Source organism: Acanthisitta chloris, unplaced genomic scaffold (genome assembly GCF_000695815.1).
Source record: "Acanthisitta chloris isolate BGI_N310 unplaced genomic scaffold, ASM69581v1 scaffold1042, whole genome shotgun sequence".
Taxonomy (NCBI): domain Eukaryota; kingdom Metazoa; phylum Chordata; class Aves; order Passeriformes; family Acanthisittidae; genus Acanthisitta; species Acanthisitta chloris.
The window spans coordinates 86,591-103,498 of NW_008658584.1; the positions used below are offsets into that span (position 1 = coordinate 86,591).

Genomic DNA, 16,908 nt, shown 5'->3' on the forward strand with positions numbered 1-16,908 from the left:
CATGTGTTATGGAACCATAGTGCTTAGAACACACACAGAAGCATGTGAGAGCTGAGCTCATGAGATCCAGAGACCTGAGTCTTCTCAGTTACAGTTCTCAGCATCAATTTACATCTATGCACCTAATGAATTTAAAATTAAGTGCACTACCAAACCAAAACAGAGTTGCTCAGTGTCAGGTATGTCAGTGTATTTTAGTTTGAAAATACCTACAGAAAAACACCTGTTCCAAGAAAAGCTTCATTTTTATATGTACAAATGGAATGAAACAGAAGTTTGAAAAGTTAGCCCCCTCCCCAGAAAGGAAATTCCAGATTTCATCCAGGTCAATTTCTACCATTTCTCATCCACTTGCAAGCCACACAGAGTTCACAAAGTAATTGTATTACCATATTAGTACTGTGTTTGGAATAGAGATATCTGCCTTTTGAAGCAAGTCTGTTGCCAAATCGGTAAATATTTAAATGGCAACAAGAACATTTTAATTTTAGAGAATTTGTACTTTTCTTCAAACTCGTGACCCCTGAGGGAAATGAAAACACAATTAGGCTACAATTGAACTACACAGTAAAACCTTACAAAAAGACTAGAGAGTGGAAAAGAGAAATTGGGATATATAAAAATATGTCTATTCATGCTACAGATTATATATGCTAGACTTGTATAGAGAGAAAAAAATAAGAGATGATAAAATTAATGTCACAAAATGACTTTTTTCTAGTAAAGTCAAAAAACATTTATGACTGTCAACTCATAATTTTAAAATGTTACTGCCCATTTATGTTTGTCTATTCATCTCTGATTTACAGTGTCTTCTGAAAATATTACTAAAGCCTTACCAGATTATTATGAGGTTCTGGCATCTTAAGAAATTTTTAAAGCACAGAGAAACATCACCCTCAAATGTTCAGATCGATTCACTAAACTGGGAATCCTCCTTCCACTCAAAATAGGATGTTTCTTTAAAACAACAGTACTTCCTTAGAATAGGAGATATTTTTCTTTTCTAAAAGTCTTCAAGTGACAGAAATGCAAAAGAGTCTGAACCTACGGCTCCCATGATAGGCTGCCTCCTCAGCTAAAATAATATAAATTCTTAGCACATTAGTTGTTTCATAACTTTTTTACCACTGCTTCACAGCTCCAGCTACCACCAGCTGAGAGGTTTATTTTCTTATGCTGGTTTGGGTTACTGCCTTGCTTTGCTACTTGCGATAGTAAAAAGCTTATCCACTCTTCTGCAGTAAGAAAGTATGAACTGTTTGAATCAACTCTTTAATTTCCTCCAAAGATGATAATGCAAACTGAAATGCCCTCTCACATACTTTGCCTTGTAACTACTCGATTATCACACCTTTTCCCCACTGTTTAGCTTTCAGCTGAGATGAAGTGCACTGAAAAAACTGTTCTGTTAAGGCAGCCTGCATGCTTTATAGTACTTACCTCACTGCCTGTAGTGTAACTAATACCAGCATGCAGATCTTTAGGTGGAACAGCCCAGCTTTGCTCCAGCAAGGCCTTTCTACCGTTGTAAGGCAACTTATGGGACAGTCATTGTCATAGCAGAAATCCTTCTGCAATAGCATATACAAAATAAGCTAGAACAAATAGACTGGATATCCTTAAGAGTATGGATATTTTTGGTTTTCCTTCCAGCAACAGCATGTCAGTTGTGAAAATAAAGGCAGTGTTTGAGACATTTTTAAGAGAAGACTTTGCAATGATTGTTTGCAGTGTGGTAAATCCTTCCCAGAAAATGAGTACACTGTGGATGTCTGCAGGTTTTGGGAGTTTGTAGCTAGAACAAATAGACTGGATATCCTTAAGAGTATGGATATTTTTGGTTTTCCTTCCAGCAACAGCATGTCAGTTGTGAAAATAAAGGCAGTGTTTGAGACATTTTTAAGAGAAGACTTTGCAATGATTGTTTGCAGTGTGGTAAATCCTTCCCAGAAAATGAGTACACTGTGGATGTCTGCAGGTTTTGGGAGTTTGTTCACCACCTCTACAAAATGAGTACACTGCGGATGTCTGCAGGTTTTGGGAGTTTGTCCTCTTCACCACCTGCCTCTGCCTGCTGGCCATTTACCCAGCTGGTATGGGTGGTGGTTCATTATGAATGCCTCATTATTTACTTTTTTCATTTCAGGCTAACAATGAGAAAACCCTTCCTCTCTAAATAACTGAGAAATATACATCTTGTTATGCACCACTGTGCTTCTATTTAGAGCTATCTTTGCAGAAGCCACAGATCATTAAATATGCCATGGTATTTATAGTCCAACTAAATCACACTTGAAAATGCAATGACTCCACATGGCATTTTGGGAAATGGACATCGGCAGTCACTCCACGTCAGTGATGTGAGCAATAAAGACAGAGTTTGTACTGGTCCTAAATTGTCATCTTGAAGTTGCACACAGTCCTAGCACAGATTTCAGCTGATGGAATGCATTCTGTGTACCTCCCTCCTGGAATCCCAGACAGCCTGCTGCACTAGGAGCAGAAAGCTGCTGCCATGCCCTGAGAAGCCACCTCTAACACTGGAAGGCTTTTTACCATGTCCTAGCACCAACAGAGACATTCAGTTCAAATTACTGAAAACAAATTTCTATCTAATCAGTTGCTTGAATGCTCAAAGGACATTGTTGTCTGGTCTCATGTTATATGACAACAAAACCCCTGAAATTTTTCCACATTACGTCCAAAAGCCACTGTGCAATTGAAGCTCCCAATAGCTGACAAATGCCTAAACCAATCATAGCACCTACTGCTATGACAAAAATAATTACTGCCTTTCTGTCCGTGAAGTGTGTACCCTGCTCTGTATCATATTTAAAATAATCTAATTCCAACTCATTTTCCCCCACCAAATTGTTTCCAGCTGTACAATTCCTTTCTTTCCCCCATATTGTTTTTATTGGATATAGCACAAGTCCGTAAAGACAGATTTTCCCATAATAAATACACAGATGTTAGAATAATAAACATACAGTTAACCTGATATATGAATATTATTAAGCATTAACAAATATATAACAAACAACATAAATTGATTAAAAAATCGAAAATGAGAACATAAAGTAGCAGAGGAAGAAGTGGCAGGAGGAAAGGAAGGCAAAACATGAGCTTACTTTAGGCAAACTGTCTGGATTCATTTATGCTTCCCTTTATTGATTTGCTGATAGCATTAAAGCACAAGTATGGTTGTAAAGCATTCCCAAGAATGCTGCCTGTCCTCATGTATTGGATGTTTTCTGCTCACACTGAAAGTCAAGCTTTCCAAGTTGGCCAACTCATACCATGCTAGACACTACTGTGCTAGATTAATCTATCTGCCTGGATGAGAATTTCCATTTTTGGAGAATAATGAGCCTCTCTACTCCTCCCATTTTTGGTAGGAAGTTTTTATGAACATTTGGCATCTCGGTTAAACCATCATCATAGCCCAGAATAAAAATGACTGGATTCATATGTGTAATCCAAATTTAATTAAGCCTATATATGGCCTGAACCAAGAATAATTTACAGACTGACACCCTCTCAGCATGTATGATCAGATGCCAATCATTTCTCCCTAACACCATCACTTACATATCTTTCATGCCCAATTTCCTTGTTCTTTCAGGCCCAGCTAAATGCTGGGATCTGAGTGTGCTTACAATGCTACCTGCTTCCAGTACAAATAGAGAAAGAATCACTTTTTTCTATGAGTATTTTTTCTTCAGAAGTTGTCCACCTCCCTTTCCTAGAATTCTGTTTGAAATTGTGCCCTCCTCCTCGTGGTTTATGTGTGTGTACAAGTGCATGTTTGGATATAACTGTGACATTCAACTTTATGTTCTGATTGTGTTTCTCAAAATAACTTACAAAGTGTTCTTCACCTGTGAGTTAATAGAAACCATGCACAGAATTTGTTAGTCTCTAAAACTGTAGGGTTTTCTCCCATCCCTCCCCTTTTCTGGCTGGAGAAAGGATCAAAAGTTGAGCAAATGGGAGGTAACAGGAAGCTTCTTAAGATATTCTTCTCCTGAACCTCTCACAGAAAGCAGAGCTCTAACTTCCCTTCAGGTGCATCTTTTCAACACACCAGAAAACTACAGATAATACAAAAGGTCAGATAATTTTTAAAAAAACCAACTTCAGAAGCCTGATGGTTTTGTCCTATTTGTTGGTATTTCCCTGTCAGGTGTCCATTTCAATGATTTGCCAAAATGTTGCATTAATGACAAGTCAAATACTGCTAAATCATGATCAGTTTCCACATCATGAGTCTGAGAAAAGAGACAGCTACAGATTACTTTCTATATCTTGACAGATATATTTTTCAAAACCTCAGTCTTGTCCTGGATTTAGCACTGGTAAGACCTGCCTGTTTATAAGCACTTCTGCTTGGAGAATTGGTCAGCAGCAGAAATGGTCAGTACACAAATAATCAACCAGAATAATCCATTGTCAAAGAAGGTTTCATCTCTATTACTGATTCAGACTCCATACTTCAGAGCTGGCTCTGCTTACTTTTTTGTGTGGTGTTCTTTGCTTCCAACTACTATTACTAATTGCAACTTTTAGAGGTATGTACATGACAGGTTGCCCCACCCATCACTTCAGGGAATTGCTTCAATAACCTGATAGGACCTGAGGCTTCACTCCTCCAGGCCATGGTCCTTGTGTTCAAAATATTGGAAGGACAATTATCCTTCAACAATGATAACCAAAACTAACATTTGACATATCATCAGCCAACTAATATTTGAATCCATTTGTTAAAGAAGCAATTTTTAAAGAGGTAATTTGCCTAAGAGGCTTACAGCAGGAGTAATGAGTGAAGAGTGCAGAAAATTATGTCAGAAGCTGGCATGAAAACTAGGGATGAATGCAGGAAGGTGACAAATATGAGTATGTACAAGGACAGGAAGAGTAAAGTAAGTGCAGGACTGACTTTTCTTAGGGAATGGCATCTCTGGAAAAGTCCTCAGCTATAAATATACCAAAATAAGCTACACACAATGCTTAATTCATCCCATGCTACAGCCTTTGTTCATGCTACTAATTTAGATTTCTCTGTCACTTTTTATCTCTGGCTGCTATAAATCTTTCACACCAACACGAATGCCCCATGCCTAACATAATTTCTATAGTTGTTATTCTGTCCTCTGGACTATTTCAATTGTTTTTAACACCGACTCCATGTACTCCATGGGTAGTACAGCCCTCATTCACTTAAGTACCTGTTTGAATAAATAGCTCATCACTAATCCAGCTTAGCTAACAAACTGGGGACATCCCTTGGCACCGTAGGATACCCAGAAGTCACAAAGGAGGACATTTGTCCCTGAGTCATCCCTTCTGGCTGCTGCTTGATTGTGGCTGGAAGACATGCATGACTGGAGTAAAATGGCACCCAAGAGGTAGTGGTAGCAACAAGTGCACATGTGTTGGAGAAACCTCACATTGGGTGTCTGGGGGTTTGCTTTGAATTTTGAAGGGGGGTGCTGCAATGAAATACAAATCAGAATAACCATAAATCTGCACTTGTCAGTGCTAGTGGTAGAGTCATGGCCTAGTGGTTAAAGAGCAGATTCTCTCTTTCACATACAGCTAGAGAGCAATTGATATCATGTTATCATAGCTTACTGCCCTCCCCACCCTAAGACGTGGATTATTTGCCTTGAATGTTCATCTCCCTAAGTGATTCTGGGACAGAGCTTTCCTTTGGGTGAAGTGAAAAACATGCCTGTCTTTTTGAGTCTTAATCCTTTCTTCAGTCTATTCAGGCAAAACCAAGTGGCTGGTTTAGTGTTTCTGCACATGTCAGACTGGATGTGTTTCATTACACTTGCGAATATTTATACTTACAAGCATTTTGTACCTTTAAGTGGTGAGGTTTTTAAAGGTTTGTCCATTTTTTACCTTTTTCCCTCTCACTCGTGTAATAACACCACTTCCTAAACCCTACCCATTTTGTAGATACTGACCTCATCATCTCTGGGTGCTACTCCACTAATAAAAAAATAGACATATGGATTATGGGATCCTTTATAGACCTGCATGGAACTCATTTGGCTTGGCTGGCAGGGGTCATGTAAACCTTCTCCATCCGTTAGAGACTGTGTGGTTTCACACCCAACAAATGTCAAAGCAGAACTCAGCAGCAACTGCCAAGTTTTGTCTATGTTTGGCTTAAACCATAAAAGAACCCACCGAATTCCACATCAGTCATTTCAGAGCTGCAAGAAACCACCCAGGTTCGGTGAAGGAGTCAAGAAACTGGTGAATATTTTGGCAAATTTGGATCAAGAAAACACTGTTTTTTTCAAAATTTGTGTAGTCTGAACAACTCAATATCTGCGCCATCCTGATGCCAAACCATTTTTGTTCCTTGTAGCTCTTATTTTGTATAGAAATATTGAGAATGAAAGCACAAGCATGAATTGTAGTCCTCTTCAGGCATTTGGACTGCGCCCACTTGCAAGGTTTCTGAGGATGAAAGGAGTCACACTGGTGAGGAAGTGACCCACAAGCACAATGGTGGAGCACACGAGGTGCCACAAGATTTTCAGCTTGAAGAGGAGAGCACAAGTGGTTAAAGCCCTTTTCACCTGAAAGCTTAGTGATGACACCAACTCTGGTACAATGCTCCAGAGCGTGCATCCTCAGGGACTGAAGTGGTCTCACAGAAGTTAAGACAACTCACTTATCTAAGGTCAGAGCATGACTACAAGCTTCAGCAAATGAAGACAACAGAGCACGAAGAAGTACAATGGTGGCATGCTTGGCAGCTGTATGTTTTTTGGCAGCAACATAATTGTGGACACCAGCTGAAGGAAAACAAGCACTATACCAACCAAGGAGCTTCTGATAGTCAGGACAAGTGGCTAGAATTATTTCTGATTCATTAAAAGTTGGAAGTAGAAGTTAAATATTAGGTTATTTCCTGTATATGGTACCTTGAGACTGGTTAAAGAAATAAAAGTTAGGCAAGAAATATTATGTAAACAGACTTAGAAATATCTTAGGACAAATGTGGGAAAAGAAACTGACAAGCAAATTCCTCACCACCAGTTTTTAGCATCAAAACTGAATTCTACCAAACCATTTCTGAAGTTCAAAAAGTTTCAGTTTTTCTTTTGCCATTGATTTGGTTTACTGGTTCTTTTTATTATTCATTTTAGCCCTCTCCACTGCTGTGATTTGGTGTGGAGTAATGCTCACAGAACATGGCAGACTGTCTCCGAATATAAGTCAATTCGCCTGATGCCAATGGATTTATTCACTTACAACACCTTCTAGCTGGGCCACTGTGCCTTTAAAATTCCCAGACCTCAGCCAGACTCTCAGACTTGCATGTTCTTTGGAAAAATATTCTATTCTATCGTGGCTTTAGCATATCTCAGCCTTTGGTGTTCACTTCACAAGAGTGTCAGAAAAAAACCCAAACACAAAACCCCAAAGTTGTTACTGATCTGCAGTAACAACCAAAGCACCATGTGAGTCAATTCCTCTTTGCACAGATGAAATGAAATGTTTACCTCTTTCTTTTGTATATAGTTTTCAAGAGATCTTATGTCTGACCACACTGAGTTGTGTTGGAGGCACAAGACACCCAAAACATTGAATTCAAGAAAGAGGTATCTCCCAAAGAAAAATCAGGCACAAGAACAGGCTACAATCCTACTGAGAAACTGGATGGTATCACTCTGAGCACCTAGTGATAGCCACACATTACAATGTTATCCCAACACAGAGCAGCAGACAGTATGAGGGATAGTGAGTGGGCAGCCCTTGCAGGAGAGAGAGAAGTTCAAGAATAGGCTAAGGAGACCCAGCTGGGTGAGGAGGAAAATAATGATCTCAGTGCTGGAAAAAAATTTACATAATCTCCCCTATGAAATAATATCAGACATAGGGTAAATGGAAAGTGATTGATTTAACTTCTGCCAGCTAACAACTTGTCAGGCCAAGGTCCTGTATTATTTTCTTTGAACAGGTTTCCTGCCTCAAATCGCTTGCAGTGTTTTCTCTACAGTGTGATAGCAACACTAAAATGTATCACTGCTACATATTGGAAGGCCAGTGCCATGTGCACAGTACTTCCATCAATTATTTGTGACTGCCCCGTTACTTAAGCTTTTGGGAAGACTGCAGACGTCCCATTACTTAAGCTTTTGGGAAGACTGCAGAGGGATTTTTTCAGAGCTGATTTTAGTTCCCCTCTGATTGGCTGTAATATGCACCAGAGTTATCATGGCAACCTCTAACAAGACACCAGTTAGAAATATTTTTCACAGGCTGTGATGACTGTGCCTTTGGATGGCTGTGCAGGCAGCTGGGTCATTGGTGGGTATGAAGTTGTACAGATATGAGTGACTTCATCTATGGATCAACAGAGATTTAATGTCTCTTGCCAGTTACTATTCAATGAGTGGAAACAGAGAGACCACAGCTGTTCTGGGAGCATTACTGTTTGACTCTAGAAGGCAAATATCAGGGGGTTATAAACCTTTGCAGGACCATATCTAGAAAGGGAAAAAAAAATCAGCCCAAATGTAACCCTACAGCACCACATTAGAGACACCCTTACCTACTCGAAGCTCTTGTCCAAAGACTGTTTTCTCTCCCAGCGCAGAGCAGTTCCACCTCCCGTACCGAAACTGGTACTGGCACTCATTGATTCCCATTTGTGCCCCTTCCCCGATCACAATGATGGCATCAGGGCGGCTCTGGCAGATTGCTCGCTGCCGAGGGGCCAGGCCTGGGATTTTGTTGCAGATTATATTAGCTCCTAAAGCCACCACGGATGACAAAGCTCTGAAGAGAAAAAGCAGAAAGACACATTATAACCAAATTGAGGTCATTAAATGGATTTGCCATGTGCTGCTGTGTGGCTGGAAAGGCACTGGGCAGAAGGGGAAGGGTTTGAGCTTGGGTTCCCATAATTATGCCAGCTTATCCCAACGTCTCTGGTCTGGCAAAAGAGGTTGGAAATTTTGCAGTAATCCCTGATCTAATTTGTGCCAGAAAAAACAAAGAAACGGATTTTTGGCACTTTTGCTTCCAGTCCTACACAGAGCCATCAGCTCATGAGATGTGGAAAGCAAGACGTATTTAAAAGCAAAAAAAATAGTGATAATTGATCATCCACAAATCTCTGAAACTCATGTCTGCTTTGAATGGCCCATGTAGATTCAGGCTCAGTGTTTTAGTTACTGCAGCCAGTTCATCCATCCCTCATTTGAAACTGTTAAGCACAATTTAGAGAATGACTTGACACTACCAACTCTTTTGCCCATTATTACGCTCAGGGTATTGAATGATTAATGAAGTTCACCAGCATAACTGTGCTTTTAGATCTGGCAAACATCATGGAGCATATAGGAGTGATCCTTAATACGTGCCATCCAGACTAGAAGCATTTGCAGTTCTCATTCTTCAAGTATATTTTCAGAATTCATTATAAAGTTTGCATATAACTTGCACCTGCCATGTGTTTTCACTTTAGTGGGCTTATTTTTCATTTTTCAGCTCACTTTTCAACATCTTTAAAGGCTCATTTTTCAACATCTTTATAGACTACATTTTAAATGATAATATTTTATAAAAATAAGACAACATGGATACATATTCACTGATGCCTCAGGTCACATCTAACAGGTACCAGCCAGGCCCAGGCGGAGATGCTTCAACTGGCTCTGGACAAGTCAGCAAGGGCAAAGAGGGTAAGACAGCTGCATTAGCAAAACAGGCCTTGCTCAGCATGATGTGACAGACCCTGAGACAGCCACACAATCAAAGCCTGGCAAAGCCCCTGCTACACTGGCCTTTGGCTGGCAAACCCTGTTGCCAAGAGTGTCACTGCTTCTCAGCACCTGCAAGGAAATATCTCCACAAACCTTCTCCCCTCTTTAGCTTGTCCCAGCCTAATATTTGATCATAAGGGTAATTTCCTTTTCCCATGCTGCAGCACCTCGGGTTTAAGTGGTGTTTTACAGTAACAAAGTCGTCATATCTAAATAGGTCAGTAACAGGACGCAGACCTACTTCCCCATTATCTTCCTGTCCATCTTGAACACCAACCTAAGCCTTTCTTCTTAGTGTTCAAAATTTCCCACTGGAAAATGCCAACTAAACAAAATCAAAGAATTTTATAGGAATTTATCAACTTCATCATACAGGTAACTGCAAAATTACCTAAATGCTGCATTTCAATGAAACCAGAGTGTTTCATTTTGCCTTTCAATGAACTACAGTAAAGCCAGAGCAAAAAGGGTGAAATGGAGAACTCTTCCCTGGGCAAAATGAAATACTGCTTTTACTGTGGAATGGAAATTCCATGATGATTCACTCTGCCTTTAATAGGTATTTGTGCATCTTTTCCAAAGTTAACAATACATGAGAATTCACCAGTTGTGGTTTTTTATTTATGGCTTGGGGGGTGGTGGTTATAGATATAGAGACAAGGTATCACAAACACAAAGCATGCATGCCATGTGGTGCTGCCTATTAAGCAAAAATAAGAACAAATGTAGCTGCAGTCTGACCACTCACAGTGTTTGGAGCAGGAGCACTCAGACTTGTAGCATTAATTCATGTTCTACTGGGTACTGAGCAACCAAGTTGAAGCATCAATTTGGACCAGACAGTCCCTGACATTCATGCAGGTTTTGTGATAAAGTTTTGGTTTTGACCCCCTTCCACTCAAAAAAAATGAATAAAATATTTAAATTATGATGACTTTAAATCAGAACTTTCCATGAGACATGATAGTCTTTAAAAGATACTAGGAGTTTCATGTAGAGATAATAAGATTCTCTGACCTTTACAATGGCACTGAATATATTAACTTCTGGCTTCAAAAGTTAATGAAAATCACAGGGGAAAATATCAATACTTCTTTTTTTAAAAAAATTAAATAAGGCACTTCTCATTACTGAAAAGTAGAAGTGCTGTTTCCTTTCATAGCTCATGAAGCTTTTCTCTCTCTCAATTCATCCAGTTTCCACACAAAGTAGGGTGGACATTCTGAAAACATTGCAGTAAAACAGAAACAAAAGTATCTTTCCTTTAATAGATGATGTGTTGTATTCAGAAACTCTTTGATGATGCTAAAATGCCAGGACACTTTCCCAAATCATGTTAGGATCCAGGTCTAGCCCTTCCATGGTTTTAAAGTGATGATGAAGGCAAGATATCTGGTACAGAGTAAGTAGCCTGAGGATGCTGGAGGGATGGAGGACTCTGCTATCACAGCTTAGTCTGTGGTTCTTCTCCCTGGAGGAGGCTGCAGGGAACCCAGGTCAGCCACTCACTCTCTGCCAGGACGTGCAGGCAGAGGAGCAGCTGAGGGAAGGGTGAATTTCTACAGCTGTTTTTCAGAGCAGAGCAACAGCCAGGGCTCCCTGGCAGCAGCACCTCCCCAGCTGGTGTACACAGCAGTCCTCTGGGGGCCCCTCAGGCTCTGTCCCATCCTTAGCCCATCACCTCCACCTGGCTTTGCCCAGTTCCTTGGGATAGACCAGGTGCCCAAGTGTCCTGAAAGACCTCCCCATCTGGTAACCCATTTCCATTGCTGCTTCAGACACTGACCTTTCTAGGAAAACTTAATCCTGAGGAAATCTGGGGTCAAGTGCTAAGAAACAGACATGCACGAGCATTCAAAATTTCAAAGGGTGCTCAGCACAAGCACACAGGACACACAGATCTGGTTCCCTGACTGCTTGAGAGTCATCAGCTTACTGAAGCTTTGCCACCAACTTACTGGGACAAACTATATATAAAAACTATTTCTATAGTATATAAATATTTTTTACAAAATTAAATGCTGATTAAAAACTGTGAGATAATATTCTGACACCGTTTTTTTTAACTGCTGAGCCTTCACAGTTTCCACTATTATCTCAAGTCGAGCAGCAAAACCTTACAACTTTTAAAACAAAGGAAAGCAAGAAAGAGTTGCCCACAGCATCTAACCCACCTATAATTTTCAGTTTAGTTGCTTCCTCCATACACATCACTACTGTCTCATAATTAGGTTAAGGAGTGTATTCTTTGGTCTCCCATTGTTGTTTGAGTAGGCCTTGGTCAAAGTATTTTGATACAGTGGGTCAGTTTATTCATCCAGAAAATAAGCATGATCCTATCTGCCTCAGAAGGTATTGTGAGGATATCATAATCATCATGTGTTTGTAAAGTGTATTAAAGCAATTAAACTGCAATTATTGGGGGTGGATGGGGTCTTAGCTTTTCTATTATTACTTCCAGGAACTTCCCCCTCTCCAGCCTGAACTTACCAGCATATTCCCTCAGACTTGTTTAGCTTACTTTTAAATTGTTACTACCATTTCAGTGCCAAAAGAAATGCTGAATCATGAAACTGAGGTTTTGGAAAACTTTATTTATATTAAAGAAATGCACCCAACAGCATTTCAAGCTTCTTCTCCTCTATTTCTTGTGGTGTCCCTCAGTTTGTGCATCCATCACACATTCAGGAGGGTTGTGCTGTGCTCCTGCCCCTTGGCAGGTTGAAGGCTACATTATTTTTCTCACTAGATGAAGAATGTTTCACTTTATCACTGTCAAAAGGCAGATCCCCATGCCACATTTTGGCATCTTCTTCCATCTAATCTTTCTCTGCGGTGCAAACTTCCTTGATCCTTATCACAAGAAACTCCTGAGCACAGCATTTTGTTAAGATTCCTGGTGCAATTTACAGTAATTGCAACCATCCTGCACCACAGCAGCCTGCACATGCTTCAGAGTTTTTTGTTGGGTCATCCACATGGGGTTATCCAATTAAACATCATCCACATGGCTTATCCAGCTAAACAGAGTTAGCAGAATAATGTCACATTTCCTAAAGAATTGACTGGCATATGGAGAGTCTTCACCTTCTTCATCCCTTTGTCATTAATCCAAGGGAAACATCAGCACTGAAACTGAGCCATAGTTACAAACAGAGTTACACCCAAATTTAAAAAAAACCCATAACACTAGTCTGGGCTTGGATAGGACTCTGTAGGTTTAGTTTTGAAAGGCCTAGTTTCTGCATCAGAATCCTGAAACATCAAGTTTTTCATTCTCTGAAAAGTAGGACTGTGTCACAGTAAGCAGAAGTTCACGGCAGTGGGAGATGAATTTCAGCTTATTTTCTGAAATAATACCTGTTTACTTGTGCAAAGACAGATGAATCCTGTCCCAAAAAAAACATTTAAAAATCTCCCTTGACATATATTTCCTGCTAAGGTTGTATCTTCTCTCCAAGACGTAAACAATTCCAGCTTCTCCCTTCACAAAAGTGGAAAAATTGAAAGATCCCGGCCATGACAATTGTTACATATTCCAAGCAACTCATAAAAGCGTCCTTGAAACACTTCAAAAACTAAACACTAAGACCTACAACCAAGTAAGTTGTTAGAACATAAAATTTAATGCAATATTGCTTGTTGGAAAAGAAATCTACTTTTCATTCATAGTTTGCTTTCTTGAATCTCTATTTTATGATCGTAAATGTCAACATTCACTCAACATGAGCACGAGTCATTTCATTGATTTCAGATGTTATTATGTCCTCGCAACTTCAGATTAATTTCACATACAGGAAGGTCATCACTAAAACTGTAGTTTATAAAGAGTCTTAGTCTTTACACAAGTGGAAAATATATAAAGCAAATCCTTATAACGGACAGTTGCACAACCACGTGGGCTACATGAGGAAAAGTCTAATTCTTATTCTTGTTAAACAAATCTGAATTTTGACAAAACTGTGAAACAGAACAGTCTACCTATAGATAAACAGCAGTAACTAACCAGTCTTTGGAGTTGTCCCCAAGCTTCTGTACAGGCACAGATGTGTACTGAGATTTCTCCAAGGAGCTTAACATTCTATTCTGACAAATATAAGACAAAAGAAGATGTAAAATAAGAAATTAAACCAAGAGCACATATAGATGAAGTACTTAACCAATCTGGTTTTAAACTTTTGGTTTAAAAATTAAAATCTACAAAATTCTCCTTGGCAATCCTTGGTCCCTGGGCCAATTACATTTTATTGGAGGCCAGGAGTGGCTTCAGGAACCTCACCTTCTCCAGCACCTTTCCATCATTTGTATTCCTGGCTGCAGAACAACACAGTACACACTTCCCACCAAGCCAGCCTTAACTGTGAGCCCTCAAATAGGCACCCATACTGTCACCATGACCTCACCCCAGCTCTGCTGCTCGATATTCACCTGAAACTGCTGTTGGGCAGGGGATTCATTTTCAGCAAGGAATGAAGGGATTTAGCCACACAAGTCCCATTACCAGCAGAGGAATTGTGCAGCTTAAACCTTGGAGCACCGTACCGAAAACTTGCCCCACTGCCTCTGACAGAAAAATCCTCATAATGGGTTCTTTGTTGAAAGGAATGACTGAGGTATTTTGTGGTGACACTGCGACACATCTGAAACAGTACACCACTACCGAATGGTTTACTTAATTAAGAATTCCTAAGTAAATATTTTGAGCGTGTATCAGTTGCAGAAATTGGCAGGAGTGTCCTGGGCTCTGAATGCCATCTGCATATGTTTAGGCTTTCAATTCTGTTATCCACCACTGGCTTTGGGAAATTGTTCTTCAGCGCATGTGTTATTGAAATGGAAATCTGATAAGGCTACATGGTCCAGCCCTGTGGTGCTCTCCTCTCTGCTGGAGCTCCAAGGGAGCCGTGGACAGCAATGTGTTTGCTCCCATCAAGTGAAAGGTAGAGATTTCTTTGAGGAGGTCACCCCCCAAAAAGTGCCTGCTAGTGAGATTGCTGGCATGGTCAAGAAAGAAAGTGAGGGGAGAGGTGAGTTGATGGATGACTCACACAACAGCAGAGCATGCCTCAGGCTAAATGTCTCCTTGAGAGAGGAGTGGGAGGAACTTTAAAATACCAAAATGGCTGGAAGAGATAAGCCATAGATTTTTCTGTGTCTACAAAGAAAAAAATCAGTACTATAGAGAAATAAAACTTTCACACTTCAAGACATAAAATCCACAGTTTTGTTATGGTTTTTGTATAGTAAACACGAATGAATAAACTTTTTCCTTCACACATGACATATGCATAGACATGAGTATTTTTCAAACATCAATTCCAAGCCTTAATATAACTTAGTTGAAGTGCCTATTTTGGCTTTGTCCAAAGTTTAGCAGTCTGTTCTCTCTTGTGAATAAATTAAAAGGAGAAGAGAAAGAGGAAGTCCCCCAACCAAAGTCCAAGGTTTAGCAAGACCACACCTGGCTTAATTTGTGAGATCTGATGAAAGCATGTGCCTTTTCTAGACAGAGACAGGAGACCTGGCTAGCCTCAAGTGACCTGGCTGAGGTTCTCAATGACTTCTGTGCCTCAGTCTTCAACAGCAAGTGCTCTAGCCATGCTGTCCAAGTCAAGAAAGACAGATGCAGGGACTGGGAGAATGAAGATCCTAAATCCCCTGTAGGAGGGGATTAAGCTTGTGACATCTAAGGAACCTGAATGTGCACAAGTCCATGAGACATGATGAGATTCACCCACAGGTCCTGAGGAAGCTACAGACGAAGTTGCTAAGCCACTGTTCATCATCTTTGAAAAATCAGGGCAGTCAGGTGAAGTGCCCAAGGACTGGATAAAGGGAAATATAACCCACATTTTTAAAAAGTGGAAAGCAGAGGACCCAGGGGAACTACAGAGCAGTCAGTCTCAACTCTGTGCCAGGCAAGATCATGAAGCAGATTCTCCAGAAAACTATGCTAAGGCACATAGAAAACAAAGAGATGATTGGCAGCAGCCAACATGGCTTTACAAAGGGTAAGTCATGTCTGACAAATCTGGTGACTTTCTATGCTGGGGCTACAATATTGGTCGGTAGGGGCAGAGAAACTGATAATTGTCTATGTGGGCTTATGTAAAGTGTTTGGCACTATTCTACACAACATTCTTGTCTCTAAGTTGGACAGACATAGATTTGATGGAAGGACCATTTAGCGGATAACGAACTGGCTGAATGGTCACAAGGAAAAAGCTGTCAATGGCTCACTGTCCCCATGGAGACCAGTGACAAGTAGTGTCCCTCAGAGGTCAGAGCTGGGACCAAAACTGTTCAACACCTTTGCCAGTGACATGAACACTGGGATTGAGTGTTCCCTCAGCAAGTTGGCTGATGACACCAAGCTGTGTGGTGCAGTCAACATGTTGGAGGGAAGGGATGCACCATTCAAGGGGACCTTCACAGGCTTGAGAGGTGGGCCAATGCCAACTTCATGAAGTTCAACAAAGTAAAGTGCAAGGCCCTATACCTGGGTTAAAACAATCCCAGACACACTTATAGGCTAGGTGGAGTAGCCATTGAGAGCAGCTCTGCAGAAAAGTCAGACACACCTATAGGCTAGGTGGAGAAGCCATTGAGAGCAGCTCTGCAGAAAAGGACTTCGGGGTGATGGCTGATGAAAAATGCAACATGAGCCACAGTGTGCACTCAAAGCCCAGAAAACCAACTGAATCCTGGGCTGCAACAAACGGAGTATGGCCAGCAGGCCAAAGGAGATGACTCTCTCCCTCTGCTCTGACAACAAACGGAGTATGGCCAGCAGGCCGAAGGAGATGACTCTCTCCCTCTGCTCTGCTCTTGTGAGACCCCCACCTAGTGTACTGTTTACAGTTCTGGTGACCCCGACATAAGGACGTGGAACTGTTGAAGCACGTCCAGGCTGGATGGGGCTCGGAGCACCCTGATCTAGTGGGAGGCATCCCTGCCCATGGCAGGGGGGTGAAACTAGATGATCTTTATGGTCTCTTTCAAGCCAAACCATTCTGTGATTCTAAGGAGAGGGCCAGCACCTGTTCCATTTGAGGTGACACAGCAGGTACAGTCTTCCTCCTGTCCTTGGTGCTGGTGATGTTGAGCA

At 40.8% G+C, this 16,908-nt stretch overlaps 1 protein-coding gene across 1 annotated transcript in view; it reads right to left on the reverse strand.

Moving 5' to 3' along the window:
* Positions 1-13,921, reverse strand: part of WNT7B (wingless-type MMTV integration site family, member 7B) — a 44,205-nt gene extending 30,284 nt beyond the window's left edge. The window contains exons 1-2 of the mRNA XM_009085132.1: positions 13,879-13,921; positions 8,585-8,809 (exon numbers count right to left, since the gene is read on the reverse strand). Coding sequence (XP_009083380.1) covers positions 8,585-8,681 — 97 coding nt within the window. The 5' untranslated portion in view covers positions 8,682-8,809; positions 13,879-13,921. The remainder of the gene's footprint in view (positions 1-8,584; positions 8,810-13,878) is intronic.
* Between the last annotated feature and the right edge of the window lie 2,987 nt (positions 13,922-16,908).